General features: G+C 49.3%; 1 protein-coding gene across 1 annotated transcript in view; it reads right to left on the reverse strand.

The window, feature by feature from the left end:
• Positions 1–14,144: 14,144 nt before the first annotated feature.
• MBNL3 (muscleblind like splicing regulator 3) overlaps positions 14,145–21,733 on the reverse strand; it is a gene marked incomplete at its 5' end in the record, with an annotated part of 52,094 nt that continues 44,505 nt past the window's right edge. Inside the window, 4 exons of the mRNA XM_084269261.1 lie at positions 14,145–14,509; positions 17,055–17,128; positions 18,591–18,685; positions 20,766–20,801. Coding sequence (XP_084125387.1) covers positions 17,072–17,128; positions 18,591–18,685; positions 20,766–20,801 — 188 coding nt within the window. The 3' untranslated portion in view covers positions 14,145–14,509; positions 17,055–17,071. The remainder of the gene's footprint in view (positions 14,510–17,054; positions 17,129–18,590; positions 18,686–20,765; positions 20,802–21,733) is intronic.

The raw sequence follows: 21,733 nt of genomic DNA on the forward strand, positions 1-21,733 counted from the left end.
AACTGCCTGCGAGCTCGTTACGAGGCGCTGTATCAGCCTCCCTGGCACGGGAGGCCAGCAGTGCAGAGCTGCGTGTCCTCCGTGCCAGAGCCTGTCAGCCCCCCTGGAAACCACACCTGGCTGCTTGGAGGCAATCCAGGCACCGGCGAGGGTCGGCGCAGCTCCCTGCAAAGCTGCAGCCTGGATAATGTGCAGCATCCGTCATCGTCATCCAAGGGAGCCCAGAGAGCAGACCTGGCTGCTCCAGGAACCTGGCGTGGGAGCTGAGGGGTTAAAGTGCTTCAGCCAGGGAAGGTCCTTGGAGGAGGACAGCACCGAAACTGCTTAATTAGAATATTCAAATTGGATGGGGTTGGAAAGCAGTTGATTTCTCATCTTGAAAAAACCCAGAATTAATATTTTTCCAGCTGGGATCAGAAGCAGCGGGGACCATCAACAGCCTCCCTGGGGCTCCCCATGCAGGGGAGGACTCCAGAGATCTTGCATGTAATTGCCCGTGGTCTTCAGCATTGCAATGAACTTGCTGGAGTTCATTTTGTGGGTAAAAGCTGGCACTCCAAACCCCAGCTGTCTCTGCCTGCAGTGGCGAGGTGCTGCTGGCTGGTTCTGTATTGCAGAGCGCTGCTTTGGCCTTTCAAGGAATTTCCCAGTTTCCCAGGCTGGAGAGGAGAAAGCCCATGGCTGGTGAAAGCAAATGTGGCTCTGACCAGGCTGGTGCTCCCCCCCATCCCTGCAGACAGAGCCACTCATGCCAAGGGTCCACTGCCTTGTCCATCCACGGCCATGGATATCTCGGCATCAGCAGCCCCTGGGTGAGCCCAGCTATGCCCGTGCTGGGGAGAGGATGCTCTCACCTCAGTCTGTGCCACAGCAGACCCAGAGGCAATGGGGGATGCAGCTCAGGATGCTGGGGGGGGAGAGAGCCAAGGCTCACCCCTGGGCTAGTCCTCATCCACGGGCTGGCAGCTCCTCTTGATCTGGTCCATCTGCCTCATCCCTCAGGCTTTTCTCATCTCTTGCTTTTCACTTTTCTAATCTTTTCCCCAATATTTAATCACACGCCAAATTCTTCCCCATCCTCTTAAAATTCTGCAAGTGTCTTTTTTTTTTTTTTAAGCTTGGTTGTGTAATTATGAAACATCCCAAATCCCTCTGTCCTCATACCCTGTGCTCCCCCCACTGTGTTCCAATCACTTAAACACAAGGTCTTGGCCAGCTCGACACGAAAGTTTGCATCTTCCCTAGAACAAAAGTAGCCAGTGCTTTGTGGTGGATGAGAAGGGGGGGCACACCAGGAGCAGAGGCAGCAGCTGGGGGTCCCCACCCTGTGCTGCACCTTGAAGCAACGCTGGTGGCTGAGCTGAGATGCATTTCTTTCCGGGCAGTATCTAGTTGCCCCTCAACGGCTGTGGGTGAAGGGCTTTGACACCCTCTGTCAGCTCTGCAGCAGGCGTGGGTTGGCAGGTAGCTGGGCCACGTGCTCTGCGGGGTACCCCACGCTGCCACCATCCCTGGCATCCTGTGCCGAGTCTCCTCGGGGGGAGAATGGGGAGAAAAAAGCCGCTTCCTGTGCAGAGGGAAGTAGTACCAAGAGCAGAGTGAACCAATCTCTGGCTGCTGAGCTGCTCTAGCACTTTGTGTTGGTGAAAGAAATAATCAAGCTTGTCTCCTGTCTTTCCCACAAAAGCCACGTCTGGTGCAAAAGCCTGGCTTTCCCCAGGCCAGCGCCCTCACGTGATGGCCCAGGTCTGAGCTAGGGGACAAGGAGCCACACGCTGAAGTGCTGCTCATGGGGCTCCTCGGTGAAGGAACACACCTGGGGCGTCCTCACCCACCCACTAACATGAGCTCTGCTCTCCACAAAAGCATGGGATGTTTTTCCATAGACACCACCACCAGCAGCTCTGCTGCCTCCACAACATTACCTGATTAAAGGAAAAACCCACAGTGAGAAGGGGTTTCAGAGGCTCCTCCTGCTCCCAGCAGCACGCCCTGAGCTGGCCCAGTCCCAGCTTCAGCTACTTGCAGTCTGGGGGACACACATTTTGGCAGGCAGCACCCCCAGCCCCATCCTTGCTAAGTGCTGGGCAGAGATGTGTCAGTGCCAGGCATCTGCAAGCAGGAGTATGGGGGGACACCACATCTCTAGGCTGGACCAGGGGAGCTGAGCCGTTACCCCAGCCCCCGATGAGCGCTGCTCCATCACTCGGTGTCCTGTGGAAGAAGCAGGTCGATGAGGCTGGAGTTGGGAAGAAGCAAAGTGAGGTGGCTCAGGCCAGAGCAGCTCTTCTGTCCCTGTTCCTCCCTGCCTTGCGCTAGGACCAGCACTGCTGGCTGGCGGTGGGAGTTCGTGACTCATTATCCCCGATCGCCACCGGATGACACACTTACTGCCAGCCGGACGGGCCTCGTGCCAGCACAGCAGGCCCCAGAGCCTGGCGGGAGGGCGGCTGGGCTCTGGCAGCAGCTGTGCTGGTGCAGACAGGCTGGGAGGTCACCGCCTGCGGCCCTGGGATGCACAACCCCGTGCGCACCCCTGGCTGGAGGGGGGGTCACTGGGGCAGACCAGGTCCCTCTGTCCTGGCAGCGAGTGCCCCGTGCTCAGGATGTGAGCACAGGGCTGGCTGCGGGTGCTGGAGCTGCACGGGCAGAGCCTGGCAGGATGGGGTGCAGGCAGGCGGCATGTCAGAGAGCCAGCCCAGCAGCCTCACCTCCTGCAGCACCCACCCTGCTCACCACAGCTTCCCAGCTCCTGGTGCCAGCTCCAGGATGAGAAATACCTTTAGTGCAGCCTTTATTAGGTGAGAGCCCGACTCTGCTCCCCACGCCAAGCCCTAATGCAGCACAGACCTAAATACAGCCCTAATGCGAAAGCTTAAGGGATTTCTCATAATTGAGCCAAGCTGGCAGAGGGGTGAGGGCCTGGCAGGGGAACTGCAGCCCACCTCCCTCTCTGGGATAGGCCACCCTCTGCCCAACCCCCTCATCCAAATCCATCTGCAGCCCCCACCCTTGGATTGCACAACATGGGGAATTAAAGTCTTCCAAAGCTTCATCCCGCCCAGCCCAGAGCCCAGCATTGCCCTCATTACCCTCCCTAAAATCCCCTAGCACCAGTAGCATCACCATGTAGTGGGAATCCACGTCTCCCCACCCTCCCACTGCAGGTGCTGCTGGGGCCCTGTGTGCCCCTGCCCACCCTGAGCCCCTGCTGTGAGGCACGACAGGGCAGAAGGACCCATACACCTAAAGGATGCTCAGCGCTGGGGAGATGCCAAGCCAGCACCTGCTCCTCCCACAGACCCCAATGTTGTGGGGCTGGGGGGGGCTGCAGCACCCAGAGGCCAGCAAATGCACAGACTTACCTTCATGTTACCCCTGCCTCCACACTGACCCAAGAGCAGTGCTGGTTTCATGGGCAGCTTCCCGTGCCTCCTCACCGGCACAGCAGTGCAGAGCCAGACGGCCAATGGCTTCGATTCGGGCCTGTGTTCCTGTAGGGGAAAGCAAACGGTGTTTCTCCTCAGGAGACGCCTCACAAAGCACCCGTGAGCATCCCAGAACACCTCCCACCACCGCTTGGCACCCAGGTGCCTTCACCAGGAGCTGCTCATGGGCAGAAGCCCTGGCACACGTCCAGCTGTCACCACAGCGGAGGGCTGGCGGGGCTGTGGGGTGAGCAGGGCTGGCAGCGGGGACGCAGCCCCCCGCCAGCTCATGCGGTGCATGCAGGCCATGCAGGAGCTGCAGCTGAAACACGGCGCAGAGATCAGCTCCATGCTGGTGGCATAAAGCACCAGAGCAGAAGCCACATCAATTCTGAAGGCGGGCTTGGAGCCCGCGCTGGCTGCCGAGGGGGAAGGCAGCGGCTCCCTTGGGAAGGCACCGGTAACATTTACAAGCGAATAATTTACATGGCTGTGGAGAAAAGCAGAAATACCTCTACACAACCGGCTGCAGCTACAGAGAGAGGAACGGTGGGGGTGTCGCAGCGCTGTCACCTCAGGGCTGGATTTACACCCTCAGATCCGGGCAAGGGCAGCGGGAACAGCCAGGATGGAGTATGCTGCTGCTGCTAAATGGACTGGCAGAGCCACCCTGAGAAAGGTAAAATGAGGAGGAAAGGGCAAAGGCAGTTGCAGTGAACATCTTACAGCCAAGCGAGCCTGGCTGGGACCTCATCAGAGCAGGTGTGCCGGGAGCCTGCTTGTCCAAGCCCATCCCCCTGGCCTTCAGGCTGCAGTGATTTCCACCTGTGTGTGGGCCCACAGAAGATTTCCACTCTTCACAGAGAGGGCTTTTTGGGATGTGCTACTCTCTCAGATGTACTCCAGGGAGGGTCCTACCTGCACCCAGCAGGGAGGGGCACATTGTTCCATCATCTGCAGCACCAGCCCAGAACATGAGCGAGAGGGAACAGGGTGCTCCCTGGGCATTAACATGCACCGACCTGACTCCTCCTGCGAAGGGTTAACCGGCTGCTTGTGTTGGAGATCCACAGCTCATCAGGGATTGGCCAAACATTTCTTTCTTCAGTCACCTTTTTCTCACAATAAAGGGATCAAAGTGATCTATTTATTCAGCACGAAGCCCAGACCGAATAAAAACTGGCTTTGTACCACAGAGACCCATTGGAATATGGAACAAGCCTTGGAAAATAGAGGTTTCCACCCTCCCCCCCCCCCCCCCCCTCGTTTCCCACTGAAGCTTCAACAACCAAATGGAGATTTTCACTGAACTTGGCTTTCCTGCACAACGTGTCCCCACGGAGAGGAAGGCAGGGAGCTAGCTAGGTGCCGTGGTATTTCCAAAGGACACACGCCATAAATACAGGATCACGCAGAGTTTTCTCAGATCCTTTAATCCAGCTCCACCAATAACGTGGTTTGCAGCAGCTCCTCCTGTGACTTCTGCAAATGGGCCCCAGGCAAAATCCCATATCCCTGACCCAGGGAGGCTGTTCAGTCTTGAAAGACAATATAAGGCTCCTGTTAATGGGCCACCCTGGAATTTCAGTGCTGGTGTGGGACTCACCTCCTCAGCCCTCTCCACAGGGATGCTTCTCTCAAATGGAGCTGGTGTCTCCAAGCTGTCATGGCTCAGCCCTTCCCATGGCCTCAAGGAAAGCATCCCCTGCAAGCTCCATCCCCTTCCCACAGAGGAAGCCAAACCAGAGGAAAGCTGGTAATGAAATCTCCTAACTGTTCAGGAAGGATCCCACACCATGACCGGAACACCGCAACAGCCGCTGCTTAGGAAAGTTTCAGTTCCCCATTTTATGGTCTTAGAAACAATCCAGACACTTAATTGTGTCATCAGACGAGGTAAGAGTCATTTATAGAAAAAAAAAACCCAACCCTGTATGTGGCCTTGACACACAAACGGAGTCAATTAACCTGCAAGAAGTCAGGGAAAGAGGCTGATGGAAAAGTGACAGTTATATAATTAATTTGTCCTGGGCTTGGGCTGTCTTTTCTCAAAGTCAGCAGCTTGTCCTACTAAAAGCTGGTGGGGAGGAGCAGTGTGTGCACAGCCTCCTCCCGCAGTGAGCATCCCTCCGCTGCCTGCATCCCTCTGCAGCCCGCATCCCTCTGCAGCGAGCATCCCTCTGCAGCGAGCATCCCTCTGCAGCCCACCTCCTCGCCACGCTGCTCCCGCCTGCGCAGCTCTAGCAGAACTCCATCCCCCGAAAATACTTGTTCTCCCAAGTGCTACTTTTCCCCTGGAGTCAGCTGCTTTGGGAGAACGGCCAACACCCCCTCTCATGCTGTGCTCCCATCCCCGTCCCCCACGCTGGCATCCAGCCCCTCTTGCTGCCTGATTTGGGCTCTGCGTCCCATGTCGCAGCAGCCCGGGTGCCAAGGCCAGACCACCGCTGGGGCCTTAGCAGAGTCGTTACTCACATCCTCAGGGGTTTCCTGGTGTTGTCTTCTGCTGCTCCTGAGACACGCGGTGCTGCTGCCCGGCACGGCCACGCTCCGGGCTCGGTGCCTCCAGGGGGATCTCATGCGTGTGGAGACCAGACAGCAAAAGCCAAAAGCTTTTAGGGAGCCACCTGTAGCCACTTTAAGGCTAAAAGCCCCTTTTACGCGGGTGGTGACCAAGGCCTTGGCACCGCTGAACGATGTTCTTACCTCTAATCTACAGGACATTACAGAAGGGACACGCAAACTTGGCCAGAAGCCACTTTCTCTTGCAGAAGTCTAGGCTTGAGCTTAGCTGCTGTTGCCCAGGGCAGCAGTGACAGGCATCCCCAGCCTGCGCCGGCCCGAGACGAGAGCCTGGCAGGGCAGCCCGGGCTGGGCTGGGCGCTTGGAGCAGAGCTGGGGGATCCGGGCTGCTGCCAAAGGGAGCTTACTGCTGTCTTACTGCACTGGGACGTTCAAAACGGTATCTGACACAAATGCTGAAAGAGAGAAATCAATACACACATCACCGTGCCACAAAAGCTGCAGGCTTTGGCATGATAGCCAATTTCTTCTTCAGGGTTATCTTCAAACACAGAGCTCTGATCTCCCCTCTCATCACATCACAGATAGGGTCAGAAGGGAAGCGTGGAAAAATACAAACCAAGCGTACCGCCCCACCAGTGTCTCAGGAGGTCTAAGGCATGAGAGAAACCAAACGGCAGCATCTGGAAAGTTTCACTTTTTATTTTTCTAAAATACAAATGTCTTTCTCGTGTTAGTAACTTTAATATGAGAGGCCGAGTGCATCCCATAAAAAGGAGGCACTGGCTACAGAATGCAAAATACTGAAGGTATTTTTCTGGAAAGGAATTTATTCTGTTGTTCTACATGGTCGATGTAACATTGAATCAAATTCATTAGTTATTATTTTTACATCAGAACCTTTAAAGTTTGGGACTAATAAACTGGAACTTCAAAAGTTGTTTTTTCTTTTTTAAAGTAAACTCCTATTAATGTGTAGATATGGATCCATAAAAAACATAACCAAGAATTTTATACACTTTATTAAAAGATCAAAAAAAACCCAATAACAATATAGAAGTAACATACTAAAATGAGTAGCATTATGCACATTTCTAAAGCACGTACAAGCACTACAGCAATATAACGTGGCAAAAAGAAAAGTAATTCAAAGCATACACCCTGTCGGTAGCAGTTGAGGGAATGAACTATCCTGTTATGGAACTGAAATTCTGCATTACCTACGCTGTCTGGATCCGATGAGATTTTAATTTCTTACAATTCCACAGGGCTACCTGTAATTCTTTGTATATACTTTTTCTAAACTAGATCATTAAATTGATATCTAACGTTTCCCTTGTTTTACCAGAGATGCCTATGAAAAGAAGAATGTGCTTCAAAGATCTACTTTACACAGTACAGTATAAATGCTCTTATATATTTAAATTAAAAATTTACAATTTAGGAGAACATTCTCTCTTTGATTTTAGTGATTGCCTAAAATACAATTCTCTATTTATAAAAAAAAAATAGTGATCTGTTGTCTGGTGACACAAGAGTGCGGGGGGAGTCTTGGTTCTTTTTCATGACTTAAAATAAAAATATAATTAAAACAAAGCTAATTTGAAAGGAAAAAAAATCCCATAATCCAATCTAAGAATGGTCTTATCATCCCCTCATCTGCTAGGATACAAAAGCCATGGCAACAAAATCATTTGGCTTCCACCACTATCAAATAGCATCTGTGTACAGTAATAAAGAACTGGAACCTTGTAATTCGGTGTCAGGTAATTCTCTCTGTTGTGTGTTTGGAAAAATAACGTCGTTTTATTTAATAGCTGTGTTATTTTTGCATGTTTAAGTATCTCATTTGAGAGGCAGATAGAGTTATTTTTGATGACAGAGGATATCAGTAAAGATCACTAGCAAAGATTTGCGCAGCGGTGTCACGACCAGGCTCGCGCCCCAGCGGGAGGGAGTCAGGGCAGCCAGGGCCCGTCTCACACGCTGCAAAACACTGTTCTCTCCTCATCCCAGACACGAGGAAGCCTGGCTACAGGAGGGGGTTAGGCAGAGGCGAGCCTCAGCGCCACGGTGGCTGGCATTAGTCGATCGGTTCTTATGAAAATGCAGGTTATTCTAGCACCCAGGAGGACAGGCGGTGCCTGAGCTTCCTCCCCGCCGCTGCTCCACCCAACACCACCGAGCCCGGGGGTGCCCCGCGGGCTGGGCCCTCGCTGCCGCCTGCAGGAGCCGGGCAGCTCCGAGACCTCAGCACCCATGGCTGATGAGTAGGTCATGTCCCCGGCAGCGATGCCTCCGCGCCCAGCCCTGGAAGGGGCAGGGAAGGGGGACGGTGGCATCGGGTGCCGCCACCCACCTCTGCTCCAGGGTGCTCGACTCACTGCTTGGGTCAAGACCCACTGGGCAGCAGAACCAGCGACTTCCTGCAGCAAATCTGGGGCTTGGGTTTTGCAACAACCAAAACCAACAGAACCCCCCCACCTTGTTCTAATAAAACATTAAACGGGTCAATGCAGGCGCCTCAGCTTCTCCAAAATCCCCCTGGTACCGCAGAGCACGGCAGCACCACCAGCACAGCAGAAGGGGAAGCAAGAGGCTGCTCAGCAGGCTGGGGGACCACGGCTGCACTCTCCTTTGGTGGCAACTCAGCAGGGCTTGTCAACCCCGGCCAGAGGCACCAAGCTGGCCACACTGCACCATCAGCCTTTACCTCCCCGCTCCAAACCCAGCCGGCACTGCTGCGGTGCAGCACTCTTGGCTGAACACCACAGCTGTTGTACAGCAGAGGAAAACGGTCCAAGACAACCTAAAACCACCGCCCGTCCTTCCACAGCTCATCACTCCCTTCCAATTTCTTACCTGGACCCAACAATGTAAAAACAACAACAATTTTTTTAAAAAATAAAAGAATTAAAAAAAAAATCATAAGTTTTGACATTTCAAATTCTCTCTGGGATGTAAAACACTCACTGGGATGACAGTCACCTCTCACAGATAAACACTTCCAGCTAGAAATAGGATTAGGTGCTAGGGAAAATGTGTGTGTGCCGGCACGGACCTACCGGTCCTAATAGGATTCACCGAGAACACAACCTATCAGCAACATGACCTGGGGTGTGTTTGCAAATGTAGGCCGATTAAAAAGGAGGAAAAAAAAAAAGAGAAGCAATTCAAATCTTTGCTAGTGACCTTACTAATTAATTAAGCACTGTTTCCCATTTCTCTGTGCTGCAGGTTGGAGCTGACCTGGTATCAGTCTGCTGTATAATAAGCTATGGCAAACTACAAAGCTTTTACAACAGCAAAGCAACATCATGCTTTCAGATAAGTTTTATAGCAAAAAACTCCTCCTTTTCAAAGCCTTAGTAATACCTATCTCTTTTACAAACTTTTCCTGTATTATTACAGACTTTTTATATTCAAAATAAGTTCCAAGGATTTCTTTCGTGGACTATGTACATAAGTGCAAAAAAGGTGTGTCTCACACATTCGTACACTAACTGAATCAGTTTAACTGCAGCATATTTGTATCTTCAACACTGTTACGGGGTCATTCCACAATATTTTTAGGTTTTGTTTTCTTCTTATGTACAGTTTTTGCTAATATAAATTAGTATTAAAATAGTCATATGCGTAATTGTTTAGCCCTGATCGTAACGTAATCGCGTGAGTGCTCTTGATTTCTGGAGAGAAACAAAAATTGCAGGCAGAGCTACAGTACTGACAGGGGTTAATCCTGAACTCCCACCGCCTGGATGAACGTGAAATGAAAGCAAGACCGGTCACTACATGGCAAATACAGGCTGTCATGTTTCCGAAGTGAAAATACTGTGGAATAACCCTTGCCACACAACAATTTCTACAAGCTATAAAACCTGACTCTAAATCCATGTGTTGTAAACTTCTTGACTGAAAAAGTGACGTCAAAGACACAAATTCAGCGTTCACATGGGACTTTGGGATTTTAAAAATATTCAATCATATCTTTCTCTGACAGTATCGAACTGTACCTTTAACAAGCTCATACTGTTACACATCACTTTTAATTTACATGTGAAAATTTCACAAATAATGTATACAAAGGTAGCCATGTTGTAGTTTTGTTGCCATAGCAACAACAACTTAATATAATTAGTTAACAATGAATCTATCATTGTAGGAGTTACATACAAAGTTAATTTTGTTCTTAAACTGTAAACTATACAAACTAGTTATGGACTGTATTCTATACCTTACCATGCTTCAGTGTTGGTTTAGAATATAACTAAATGGGCTGAATACATGTATTAAAAATTTTAAACTTTCTCTAACTCGCCTTCAAAATTAAATTCATTAGTTACTAAAGATATAAAAAAAAGAGCAATAATGAAAACCTTAAAAACTAATGGCAGAGAAATGAAAATCTATGACATGTCTTAACGCGTTGTAGCCTAGTGACACGGTGTAGCTCTATTTACATTTGGATTAGGCTAGCAACTATGTTGTTTTGTTTTTTTTTATTTTTAAAGTTATTACAGTCTTTAACATACAGTATATACTCTAAGGCCTTCAACAGGCACATGGTAAAATCAGGTCAATATCAAACTAAATCCATTCAACAGGAATGGGAAATTAGATTTTCCTCATAAATTTCACCTTTGTTAATTTCCATGTCTGTGAAATGTACAAGGGATAAACCAAAGGAGGACTCCAGTTTGCAACCACCGTGCACCCCCTGTCCTAGAGCCACCCTACCGCGCCGGCCAGCAGCCCGCGGCGTGGAGGAGAAGACATCTGGCCCAGCACACGTGTCTCCTCCTCCGGCCAGCTGCACCCACGAGACACATACCCATCTCCATCGCTGCCTCAGTGCTGGTCCAAGCTCTGGCAGGACGTCCGACGCCACCGGCACGACCACACTGGGGGAGCGCCGCGGGCCCTGGAGCGCCAGTGCCAGCGCGGCGGCTGTGGCTGGCGGCCAGCCCGGCGGTGCCGCCGTTTGGGAACACTCTGAGCGCGGTGTGAGACGGCAGGGAGAGATGGCATGGGTTGGGTGGGTGGGTGGGTGGGTGGGTGGGTGGCAGAGAGGAAAAGCGCCTCGGGGTGCTCGGGAAGGGGGCCGGCGCGGGCTGGCCAGGGAGGTGACGGTTTCTAGAACATCGTGATGCAAAAATACACAGTCAAAAATCATCAGCTAGAAACAACTTCCAACTAAAACCCACGGCTGATTGTGAAATCATGTTCCAAATCACTAAAAACACTGTATTTAACAAAAATAATCTTAATAGTTTTATGAATCCATTTTATTTTAAATCCCTCTTTTATTGTCTGCTTATGTTACAGTTTAGTAGTAGTACTTTTTATTGAAACTACTAACAACCTTTTTTTTTCTCGTGAAAATGATCAATCTCAGCTTTCATTTTCCCTCTGCATGACCCGTTTTATCCAAGTTTCAGCATTTCTTGCATATTGTTTGCATAAGGCTGAGAGAAATGGACAAAGAGAAATAACTTTGGATAAATAAAAAATATAGGTTCATGGAAAGTGGGAAGCTTATAAAAATGTCACTAAAATTATATTGATTTAAACAAACTTACATACATCTCTTGTCAAATAAAGGATGATATTCATGCTTTTATGACATTTGTTTAGAGTCACTAACTAGTTTGGTGACTTTGTAATAGTCTATTTAGGAATTTTATAGTCTGGCGACTTGGTTTTTTTTTTTCTTTTCTTTCTTGAACAAAGAAAATTAGAGCAAGTCATTGCACAACTAGTTTAAATAGTGCTACCTCAAAATGGCATTTTTGCCAAGATTGTTTTGAATTTGGTGAAGTTTAGTGCTTCAAGCTTTTCTTTCCTTAAACTCATTTACAAATTAACTCTAAATTTGCCAGCAATATAAAAACTGTTGTGGCACCTAATATAACTACCCTGAACATCCCTCATTGGACCTCTTTAATAAAAAATAATCCTTAAATGCTTTTTTTTTCAGTGCTTTAAATGTGACGTGAAAACAGCTGTATTCTAGGTTTACATTCTATGCACATCTATGCCAGATGTTTAAGTCGATAAATAAAATAGGAGGTTACATCAAAGTGTCAAGATATACAAAAATCCATTTAGCACTGAAAAAAATTCCAACCTCCTTGAACTCATAAAGCCATACAAGCTTGAATGCATCCTTTCTGGCTTAAGAAGATCAGCTCTGTTCTTTGTTGAGGCACTGGCACAGGTTGTGCAAAACCCATTTTTGATACACAAATAATTTCAAACAGGAAGTACTCAAATCCACTTTTTCCACTAACAATGTTATGGTTTTGGGAAACAGAAACTCAGTGGTGAAAAGAACAGGTATGTGGTCGCCAACATACATCGGAGCCACTGATTTGAGGCAACGCTGCTGCTCATGATCGCTGACGGCTGAGGAACATCTATGGACACAAGTGACTGTCAAAACATGGGGTTCATAAAAGAGGGTCTTAGTGGGGGGGATGTTTATTCCCTTCCCACAGGGTTTGGTTCAAAGCTGCTGAAACGAACAGCAAGATTTCTTGCAGCTCAAGGTCTTTCTGAGATGGGCTCTCCGAAGGGTCTTGCTATGAATGAGTCTCCATGGGCAGATGGTCAGAGCCTGCTCTGGGACGCATGGGTCGCACCCTAGATGACCCTCCATCACTTGCGGTCTGTGGAGATACACATCTAGCAAACTATCTGTACTCACAGTGGAGGGCAGGGGGGCAAGGAAAGTCTCCACCTGAGGCCAAGGAACTTGGAAAAGGAAAGAAAACCTGATTGTCAGCATTTGGCACCCTACAAGAGCACTGCGCGCTCGGGGCAGCCAGCTCACCCAACTCTGGGAGCTGGCCTCTCGGTTTCAGAAACAACTCTCTTTCTCCTAGTACAGAGTTTATGGACATACGGCAGTAAATCCATCTCTTCCATAATGCCAGTGACACTGTAGAGCTATGACAGGGATGGATTTGGCTGTATCCTCAACCAGAATGTATTCTGCAGCCAGATTGTTCAGCAACGCAGCGCAGTGACAGGCTGGGCTGTCCAGGGTGCACGGGCTGGAGACCGTTTAATTCGTGTGTATGAAAAGGAGGTATTGAGAACTAGCCCTTGTTGCACATCCAACATTGCTCTCCATCAAGTAGAAGGTGCCAAAACACATCCACTGACCTACAGGAGCTCCATTAAGATGTTTATCTACAGTGGGAAGCTTACGCCGAGCCTTTTCCTGCTCTGTTAGTGCTACGTTTGCATTGAAGGGCCAGAGCAAAAAATGGTTTAGCACAGGATGGGAACGGTTGGACCTGATGATCTTAAAGGTCTTGCCCAACCTTGTAATTCTGTGATTGCAGGGGAAAAAAAATCACCCACTTAGGGAAAATGGTGATTAAATAATCGGAGCATGCTGACAAAATTTCAAGTAGAGAATTTCAGGCCGAAATGTTTGAGCATGACTAGTGGAGACAAACCCGCGGGCACGGCCCTGCCCGGCGTGGGCTAAGTCATGGCTGTGGGCACACTCCAGCTAACAGCTGGCATTTGCTCCCCTCCAACGCTGTGAGTCTTTGCCCAAATGAAGCTCTCACCCTCACCACCTTTTTTTGACTGCACCATGAGAACAGCAGGAGAGATTGTGCGCTGTTTGCAGCTGAGAATGCACTTCCATGGACAACAGAACTGCAGAAACCCCTCGATGCTTACCACGCTCTGAGCAAATCGTTCCTATCCCCTTACTGAGCATGGGCTTTTGTGGGGTTGTTTTTTTTTCCAAATGTTTCCAGAATCAACTCATTGTATTGAAAAGAAATACTCTGAACTGGACTAAAACGACAGCTATCACTTGTATTAAAAATTTGGAGACTCTATCTGAAGGCAAATTTTAAAATGACAAAAGGAGCGTTTAACACATGCAACTGTAGCTGACATTAACAGCAAAATCCAGCAAAGGGCAGAACATTCCTGTGTCGTGTTTTTCAAGCACATAATTCCTGTTTCCCACAATAACATTTTTAGTAAAAAACAAACAAAACCCCATAAAACCTACAGTATATGAAAACTTAAGACATAACAATAATGAAAAAAATGGTATCGAGTATACTTGATAATGATGTACACTTTAAAACAAATCAATCGACTATGATGTAAACAAAACAGTAAGATAACACTTTAAAAACAAGACAAACATTTATCCATCGATAGTATACAGTAAACCAACAGTCCGCTGTGCAGATGCACTTACCAGGATGGTAGTCATAAAATGATTAAGTGTGTTAAAGTAATGTGTTATAAAAGTCTATTATAATTTTCTACTTGTATATCTCATATAACAGAGCGCTGTTTGTTAATTGTTTCTATAGTGCTTTTTTTTTGTTTTTGTTTTTTTTTTGACATTCCCATTGATCAGTTTTTGGTTAAACATGTAGGCTGCAACAGGCTTACTGTAGAGGTGGTAGAGAACGATAGAGGGAAGAGGGGATATATACAGAAAGGCCATGCGCAGCTTCCCACCAAGAAGTCCTGGTGCTCCATAATTTTACTGTTCAGAATTTCAACACGGTCTGCTGCAGGGGAAAGAAAAAAACAACAAAGAAAGGATGGTGAGCTAGAGAGAGAAATACCTGCACTTTAATAAAAGTCATTCTATGAGATACATCTAAGGCCTCGCCACTGCGTAAGAAGTTGCCGTTAGTACGCTGCAGACAGAAAAACATGTTATTCCTTTAGCTGCCTGACGTAGGGTGGTACTGCTAATACTGCACTTGGCATCCTCTTTAACCTGCGTTAGGGCTTCCCATTTTCAGCACGCTTCACACACGCTGACAAGGCAAGCAGTGAAAAAGGGAGGTGGGTGAGTGATATTCTCATTTTTGAGACCGCAGGTAGAAAGCGACCGAGGAGAGTGGGCAAAGGAATCCCCCACCTCTGCTCCCATCTCTTCTGGAGATAAGCCCCAGGTAAAATCTGATCCTGAGGAGCCACATATCAAAGGCAGATTGGGCTCAGAGACAAAACACTGACACAGAAACCCTGTGCTCAGGCTCTTCTTGGAGCAAACTGCCTCTCATGAGAACTTGTGAAAATCCTCCCCTGAAGGACCCAACACTCGTCTGCCTCCCGCAGAGCTAGGCCAGCCAGCCCGGCTACCGGCACCTCGGCAGCCACGGGGGGAAGAGAAACCTCTGCCAGAGCAGTAAGTGTTTCCACTGCCCAACTCCCGCTTGGGGCAGCTTTGGGAATCGCCCCTCAGCACCACACAATGCCAGCTGAGGCCTGGCCAAACACCTGAGCACTGCCCCAATTTCACATGCTCAGGTGGCAGCACGGAAGGTTTCCTCGGGAGATGTGCTGGTCTCTAGTTTATGCACAGGCATGGGGGGGATAACGGTCCAGGAATGGGAGCAAAACATATGGAAAGATTTGGTGGTGGGTCTGTGAGCACTGGGGATGCTGAGGGGGACAGTTCTTTTCTACCAGCCTCTGAAGGCAGTTTATGACAAGGTGTTAAAAGCACAAGTGCTTCTGGCAGAGCAGTAGCTCATGCACATGCTCACACTGCCCTCGTGAAGAACGGGCTCTCTGTCTGACCCAGACTCTCTCCATGCCCAGCAGCTTGATTCCTAAAAATCCTATCAAATTAAACATGTTGACCCTACTCCTTTCAGGCAAGGGTTTTTCACAGTCTTTAACAGCACAGACTGTGCCATACTCCAACTCCTTAAGGAAACATATCCCATGGAAGTTCCTTGCCTAGTCCGAAATCACCAAGTACTGACAGGGTGAGGGTAAGCACACACAAAAGTGAAAAGAGTTTGATAAAAAAAAATGTTTCCTGAAATATATGCCAAAAACAATCTCAAAGAGCTCAAGAATGAGGCTCTTGCAATGCAAATGATCTCCTTATCAGGTGGAACAGGCTGTCTTGCATGTGTTATGGCAATGGGTTAACGTGTCAGCGTCACATCTGTCTGTTATTTGGGAGAGCCGTACATTGTGTAACCCAGAACAGTTTCACCAATGGGGACAGCTCGGTGTTCACCTCTAGACTAAGAGGGGTCCATGGCCACAGTTAGTGGGCCACGATGCATACAGTGGCATATTTACATCAGCAGAGATAAGGGCTACCACCAGTACGAGTAACTCCTGCTGCTAAACACGTTACCAGAACTGCCTGCCAAATTCATTTGCAGCATTTTGGCACTTGCCTGTAATACACAATCTAAGGAAGAAACGGGTTGCATGTCTGTGTATGCTAAATGGCACTGGGAAAATCTGGTGACCTCTTGTTGAATTGGCTGAACAGCTCTTTATTCTCTTGGGGTAAAAATATACAGTGATGAACCGAAACCCTCACGGGATTTTCTCTCATGAACATCAGCTGACACTTCTGAAGAGAAGCAATGGAAAAATGATACTGCTGCGACAGCTGTGAAACAATACTCTGCAAGTCAAAGAAAAGGACAAACTCCTCCAACATCCCCACTCAAGAGAAACCCAGCTGCCTAGGGAAGCCCAGGATCTGCACATAGGGTGAAGGGTATGTTGCTTGTAGCATTTATCCTGATCTTAAAGCACATACAAGGACCTCTGAAGAAACCCGCCATGAGCAGCTGAACAGCAGATCCCTGCTCAGAACAAGCCAGCCTTGCAGATACACAGCAGCTGATGACCTGATCCTGCTTACCCCAGGAAAGCAAATATGCCAATAACAGCAAAAGTGAAGTTACACCTTTCCAGCTGACTCATTACCAGTGCAGTCCTTGCCATCAATAGCACAAGTCCCTGAGGCATCTGCAGGCAGCTGGGAGCCGTGCAGAGCAAGAGTAACCTGTAAACACAGTCATCAGACTCAGGGGCATGTAAGGAGGAAGGCTAAAAACACCGTAAAACAGATTTTTTTAGATGCAAGGAAACATTGCTTTTTACAAGCCACGGGGCTGGTCCATATCTGGGCTGCCCCTGCCGAGTTTCTGTCCAGTCAGCAGAGCGTGAAGCCATGGGGGTCCTGCAGGCTCGGCCCCTCTGCCCGAGCCAGCCCCCTGGTTTGGGAATGCAGTGCCCTTGTACAAAGCAATCCACTGTAAAAACAAATACCAAAAAGGAACTTACTGTTCTATTGGGAACTTCTACATCTGTGAAACAAACATGCTGCTACTCAGTTCATCTACTGATAACTGGGATATCTACAGCAGAAAAAACAAAGAACACAACACATTACAAACATTGTCTTGAGATCGGGCTGCTCATGCTGTCTTCCATATCAGGTTAGTAAGTACATCAGTGTGTTAGAAAACAGGATCCATTCCCAAGAGGTCTTTATTTTGCCATACATTAAGTACAACATAGCTGCATCGCTACCGATGCTGCATGGAGCACGAGGTAATTTTAACTCCATAGACTACAAGTAAGACAGAAATACCCTGAAACTATCTGGCTGAAACAGGACTCATACAGCCACAGAGCAATGCTGCACAGGAACGTCTACTTTCCTCTCATGACTGATACATGTTTGAGTAAGACCTGCTCTACCTGAAAGTAACAAGGCACAGAAAAAAACCCCTATCAATCCCTACTGCGAGCAGTAAAACACTGCCTAGGACTTACACAGGCAAACCTCTACCGAAGGCCTCGTGACCTCAAGCTAGTGAAAGACTAGAGGAAGCCCCCTGAGATATTACTGACATTTGGCATGGCTAACAGCCTCCTACAGAACAAAGCGACGCCCCGTTTGCTTTGCAATAGCTCTAAACCTGAGAGCATGACAAATAAACCCACTAACATTATTACTGGGGGGAGGGAGGAGGGAGAAGTGTTTGAACTATCTCTGGTCTAACTGGGAAACGTTGTGGCACATCAAATTATCAGGAAGCATCACTAGGACACGTTGTGCATATACAGTTCAGGACTGGTGCGGAAGCAGCCATCACAACTCAGTATCCTCAGAGGAAGGTTTTGGAGAGAATTATGGCTTGGCAGACATGCATGAAATCCTGTACACTTATGGCAGTGCTACAACAGCACGTACTGCACATCCAGAGTCATTTCTGTAGGGATGGGTGACGTTACTGGCACAAATAAGCGTCAGGCTTCAGAGCCTTGTCCCCAGTTTTGTAGGTTTTGGTTGGGTTGGTTTCCTTTCTTTGATTTTCTCGGTTTATTTAGAGCCCAATCTTGCAGTGGGGGGAGGCCGCTTTGTGTTTTCACTTCCACTTTCCAGCCAGGAGAGGACATGCCAAAATACCACGGGGAAGGATGCTCGGGGTGGTATTTCTGCTTGAGACTGAAAGCAGAAGTGCTGCAGGCCTTGCGTGGCAGTGAGGGCGGGAGTCTCACAGCCCAGTTTTTCAGGACCCAGGGGGTGTGTTGTCTTTGGAGAAGCACCCGCAGCCCTGCCAATCGCCCATCCCTACGCTCCGGCCGGGCTCGCCGCCCATCCCGCACAGGGCAGGACCGGCCGGTGCCCCCACGCCGACCCCCGGCGACACGCACGCACGCACACACGCGCACACGCACACGCTGCCTCTGCTCGCCGAGCCTGCGCCGAGCCGAGCGGGGCGGGACGGCGCTCGGCCCCGCGCAGGATCCGGCCCTCACCCGGTCCTCGAGATCTGAACACGTGAAAGAAAGCCATTGAAAGGGCCAAACCTGATTGGCGGTAGCTGTTGCAGCGAAGGGGACGCTGGTGGCAGGAGTTGTTGCTGCAGACACAGTGGTGGGCGTAGCACCGTGCATCATGGGCACTTTCGGAGGGGAACCATGGAAGCGACATATGGGAGGGTGGAGCGTATATATATATTTTGGTTTTGGTATTTTTTTAATGTAACCATGGCAACATGTGGTGGATTTGGGGGCGTGGCAGGAATCACAGCAACAAGCCATGTGACATCGTCATGAAGGACACATCGGGGCGCAGCATGCAATCACAGTGCAAAGCAAGACAGCGTTGGGAAAAAAATAAACAAGAGAGAAGGGGAAAAGCCAATTACAATTATAATTAAGGAAAAAACCAAAACATTCTCAACACTTAGTACATTTATAAGCAGAACAATGATGTATTAGACTCTGAGGGCCAGATTTCCAAAGGGGGGAGAGGGTGGGTGTGCTAGCAAAAGCCCACGTCAGCTCGCACCCGTGGGGAGTTAGACACAGCCAGTGCACGTTCCTTTGGGTGGGGACATTTTGGCAAGCGCACCCTCCCGCCCGCCTGGGAAAGCCTGTCCCCTTCCCTCCCCACCCCGTCCCCGCCAGCAACCAGAGGTACATGATGCACTTTGCAGTGGCCGCCACGGACCTTTCACCGGGTTTTCTTGCCTCTCTCTAGCGGGGATGATGTTTCGGCACAGGACAGAGCCGGAGGCATTTGCACACGAGCGGCCGGCAGCCCGAGCTCTCTCCATACCAATTCAGCGTGCTTCCTTTCCACCCTAATTTCTACAAGTTTTGGCCAAACTCCCCCTCTTGCGGGGTAGGGAGGGATGGAGAGGGGAAGGGGCCAAGATGGGGTGAAGGGGGGCAGAAAAATACATGAATGCATCTCAACAGCTTCAATTTGCAGAAAGAGCATCTGGAAGGACAACACAGCAGCAGGGAGCGTGGCGGCCTCCTGAAGCTGTGCATCTCACAGAGCTGGAGGGAATGCTCTGGGGTGCACATGGGCATCCCCCAAACCTGGGGTAGGGTGGGGTTTGCAGGACTGGGGAGCCCGTGGGAAGGCCCAGCTGTCCCCACAAACATGCAGCGGGGAAGCAGATTTGCCTTCCCGTCCAGCCCAGCAAACACACAGCCGGCCCCAGTGGGGAGCACACGTGCTGCAGGCTGGCACGCTCCAGCCACGGGATGCTGGAGCAGGTGGGCTGGGGTTTCCCATGGGCAGAGGTGTGTTTGAAAGGCTCAGCTCCCCGTCATGCAAGCAGCGTGTCCTCCCTGCGCTACGGGGATGGGGAGGTTCGAGAGCGGAGTGCTTAGCCATTCCCGCCAAAGCTTTCAGACCTGCTCCCCAGAAGCCTCGCACCCTTCCTCAGGGCTCCTGCTCCCGCCTCTCTCCCCCTGGCTGAAGCAGGCACACACCTGGATGCTGGCAGCCTTGTGTAACCTCGGATAGAGGATGAAAGCTCAGCTTTCACCCACCCTGCTGTGCCTGAAGACCTGCAAGGGTTCCCAGTAAGACCCAGACTCAGAGCCTGAACATACTGGATCCCTGCAGCAGCAGTGAGCACGTATGCAGCCCTGATGCCCCACTGTATCCCAGGCACTCCAGCAGCTGTATCTCCCTACGCTTCCTTGTATCTGCACCGCTCACACTCCCCTAAAGAGATGCATCTTCAGCTGCTCCACAGCTTCAGCCCCGCTGCTCTGGCTGTACAAGCAGTGCCCTGCTCTGGCAAGAAGGGCTGACCCCAGATGTGTCCCTCCTTAGTGCCTTTAGTCAACCAGTCTCCTAAAATGTCCTCAGAAAACTGAAAATCCAAACTCTAATCTATCTGATGCCTGACACACAAAAATTAAACCAAGAGGATCCTCCCATTGCTATTTCCTTTTGCTGGGTGACTTAAATGAGTTGTAAAGACATTTAAGTGACCATTTTTTGTCTCTGCAGCAGAACTAAATAGGGGTGGGAACACATCACCTTGGATTCTCTTATTAGTCACACGAAACACTGCACTGCACAGAAATTAAAAAGGGATACAACCATTTAAGCCTCAAAGAAGACAGCAGATAGACAGTCACACCACTCAGCCACCCAGGTTCTCACTGATGCATACTAACTTGCTGTCTCTTTCAGATTAGGAAAAGTTGAGAAGTTTGTGTAGAAAAACCTACCAACGCTTGCAGTGGGTGTCATGCACAGAACTGACCCTGCACACCATGCATTGAAGCGTGGAAAGATGAACAAAAGGGATATTTCATTAGTGAAGCTTCAGTGTTAGAAATCACTTTAACTAAAAAGCAGGTATTCTCTTTGCAGCATTCAGTATTTAAGCACATGCAAACAGATTCTGCATATTGGTACATAAATAGTTTAAACTCAGTTTTAAGAGATCACAGCAAACCAAATTAATTCTTGAATTCTTGGGTAGTAGAGAATGTATTTCTTCTCCCACCCTGGCATTATATTGTATGATCTAAGAAATCAGGGCTGGATTTTTTTGTTTGGGGTTTTGGTTTTATTCGGGTATGTTGATTTCTTTCTGATCATATCAGCACAAAACAAATTGCCCTCAGAGGAATGTCACAACTCATGTTAAAACCAACTTTCCAAAAGCAATTTCCTCCTGCAAGCAGGGACCAGGATTCAGTTTCAGCTGAAAGAGGCAGTTGTTTCCTGGACTTGAAACAATTGTAGTGATGATGCCATTTTCCACAGACAACCTGGCCGGTCCCCCCCTGGCAACCTGTACTCAATAACTGAACAGGAGAAGCTAAGGAAAGCAACAGCTTGCTCGCCCTCCCCACAGTGTGAACTCCTAGGTGCCACTTCTCTGCGTCGCTCTCTGGAGCGCTGCAAAGGCTGAGACCAGCTCTGCAGTCTGGTGCATAGAACATGGGGATGAGTAAAGCAAATTCATCAGAGTGCCGCCCTCTGACTGGAAATCCGCTGCTCTGCCCAGCATTGATGTCCTCAGACAAGAGCAGGTGCCAGTAAGCAGACCTGTTACACATCAGCCCTGCACATAACTTCACTGGCACGAGACAGGGCGCAACGGCGCAGCGAGAGCGCTGCCCGAGCACTCAGCTGTGGAGCTCCCACCAGAAACACGTGTCCTCACCTCAACTTTGGCAACTGCGAC

The sequence above is a fragment of the Gallinula chloropus genome, assembly GCF_964237585.1.
Source record: "Gallinula chloropus genome assembly, chromosome: 11".
Classification (NCBI taxonomy): Eukaryota; Metazoa; Chordata; class Aves; order Gruiformes; family Rallidae; genus Gallinula; species Gallinula chloropus.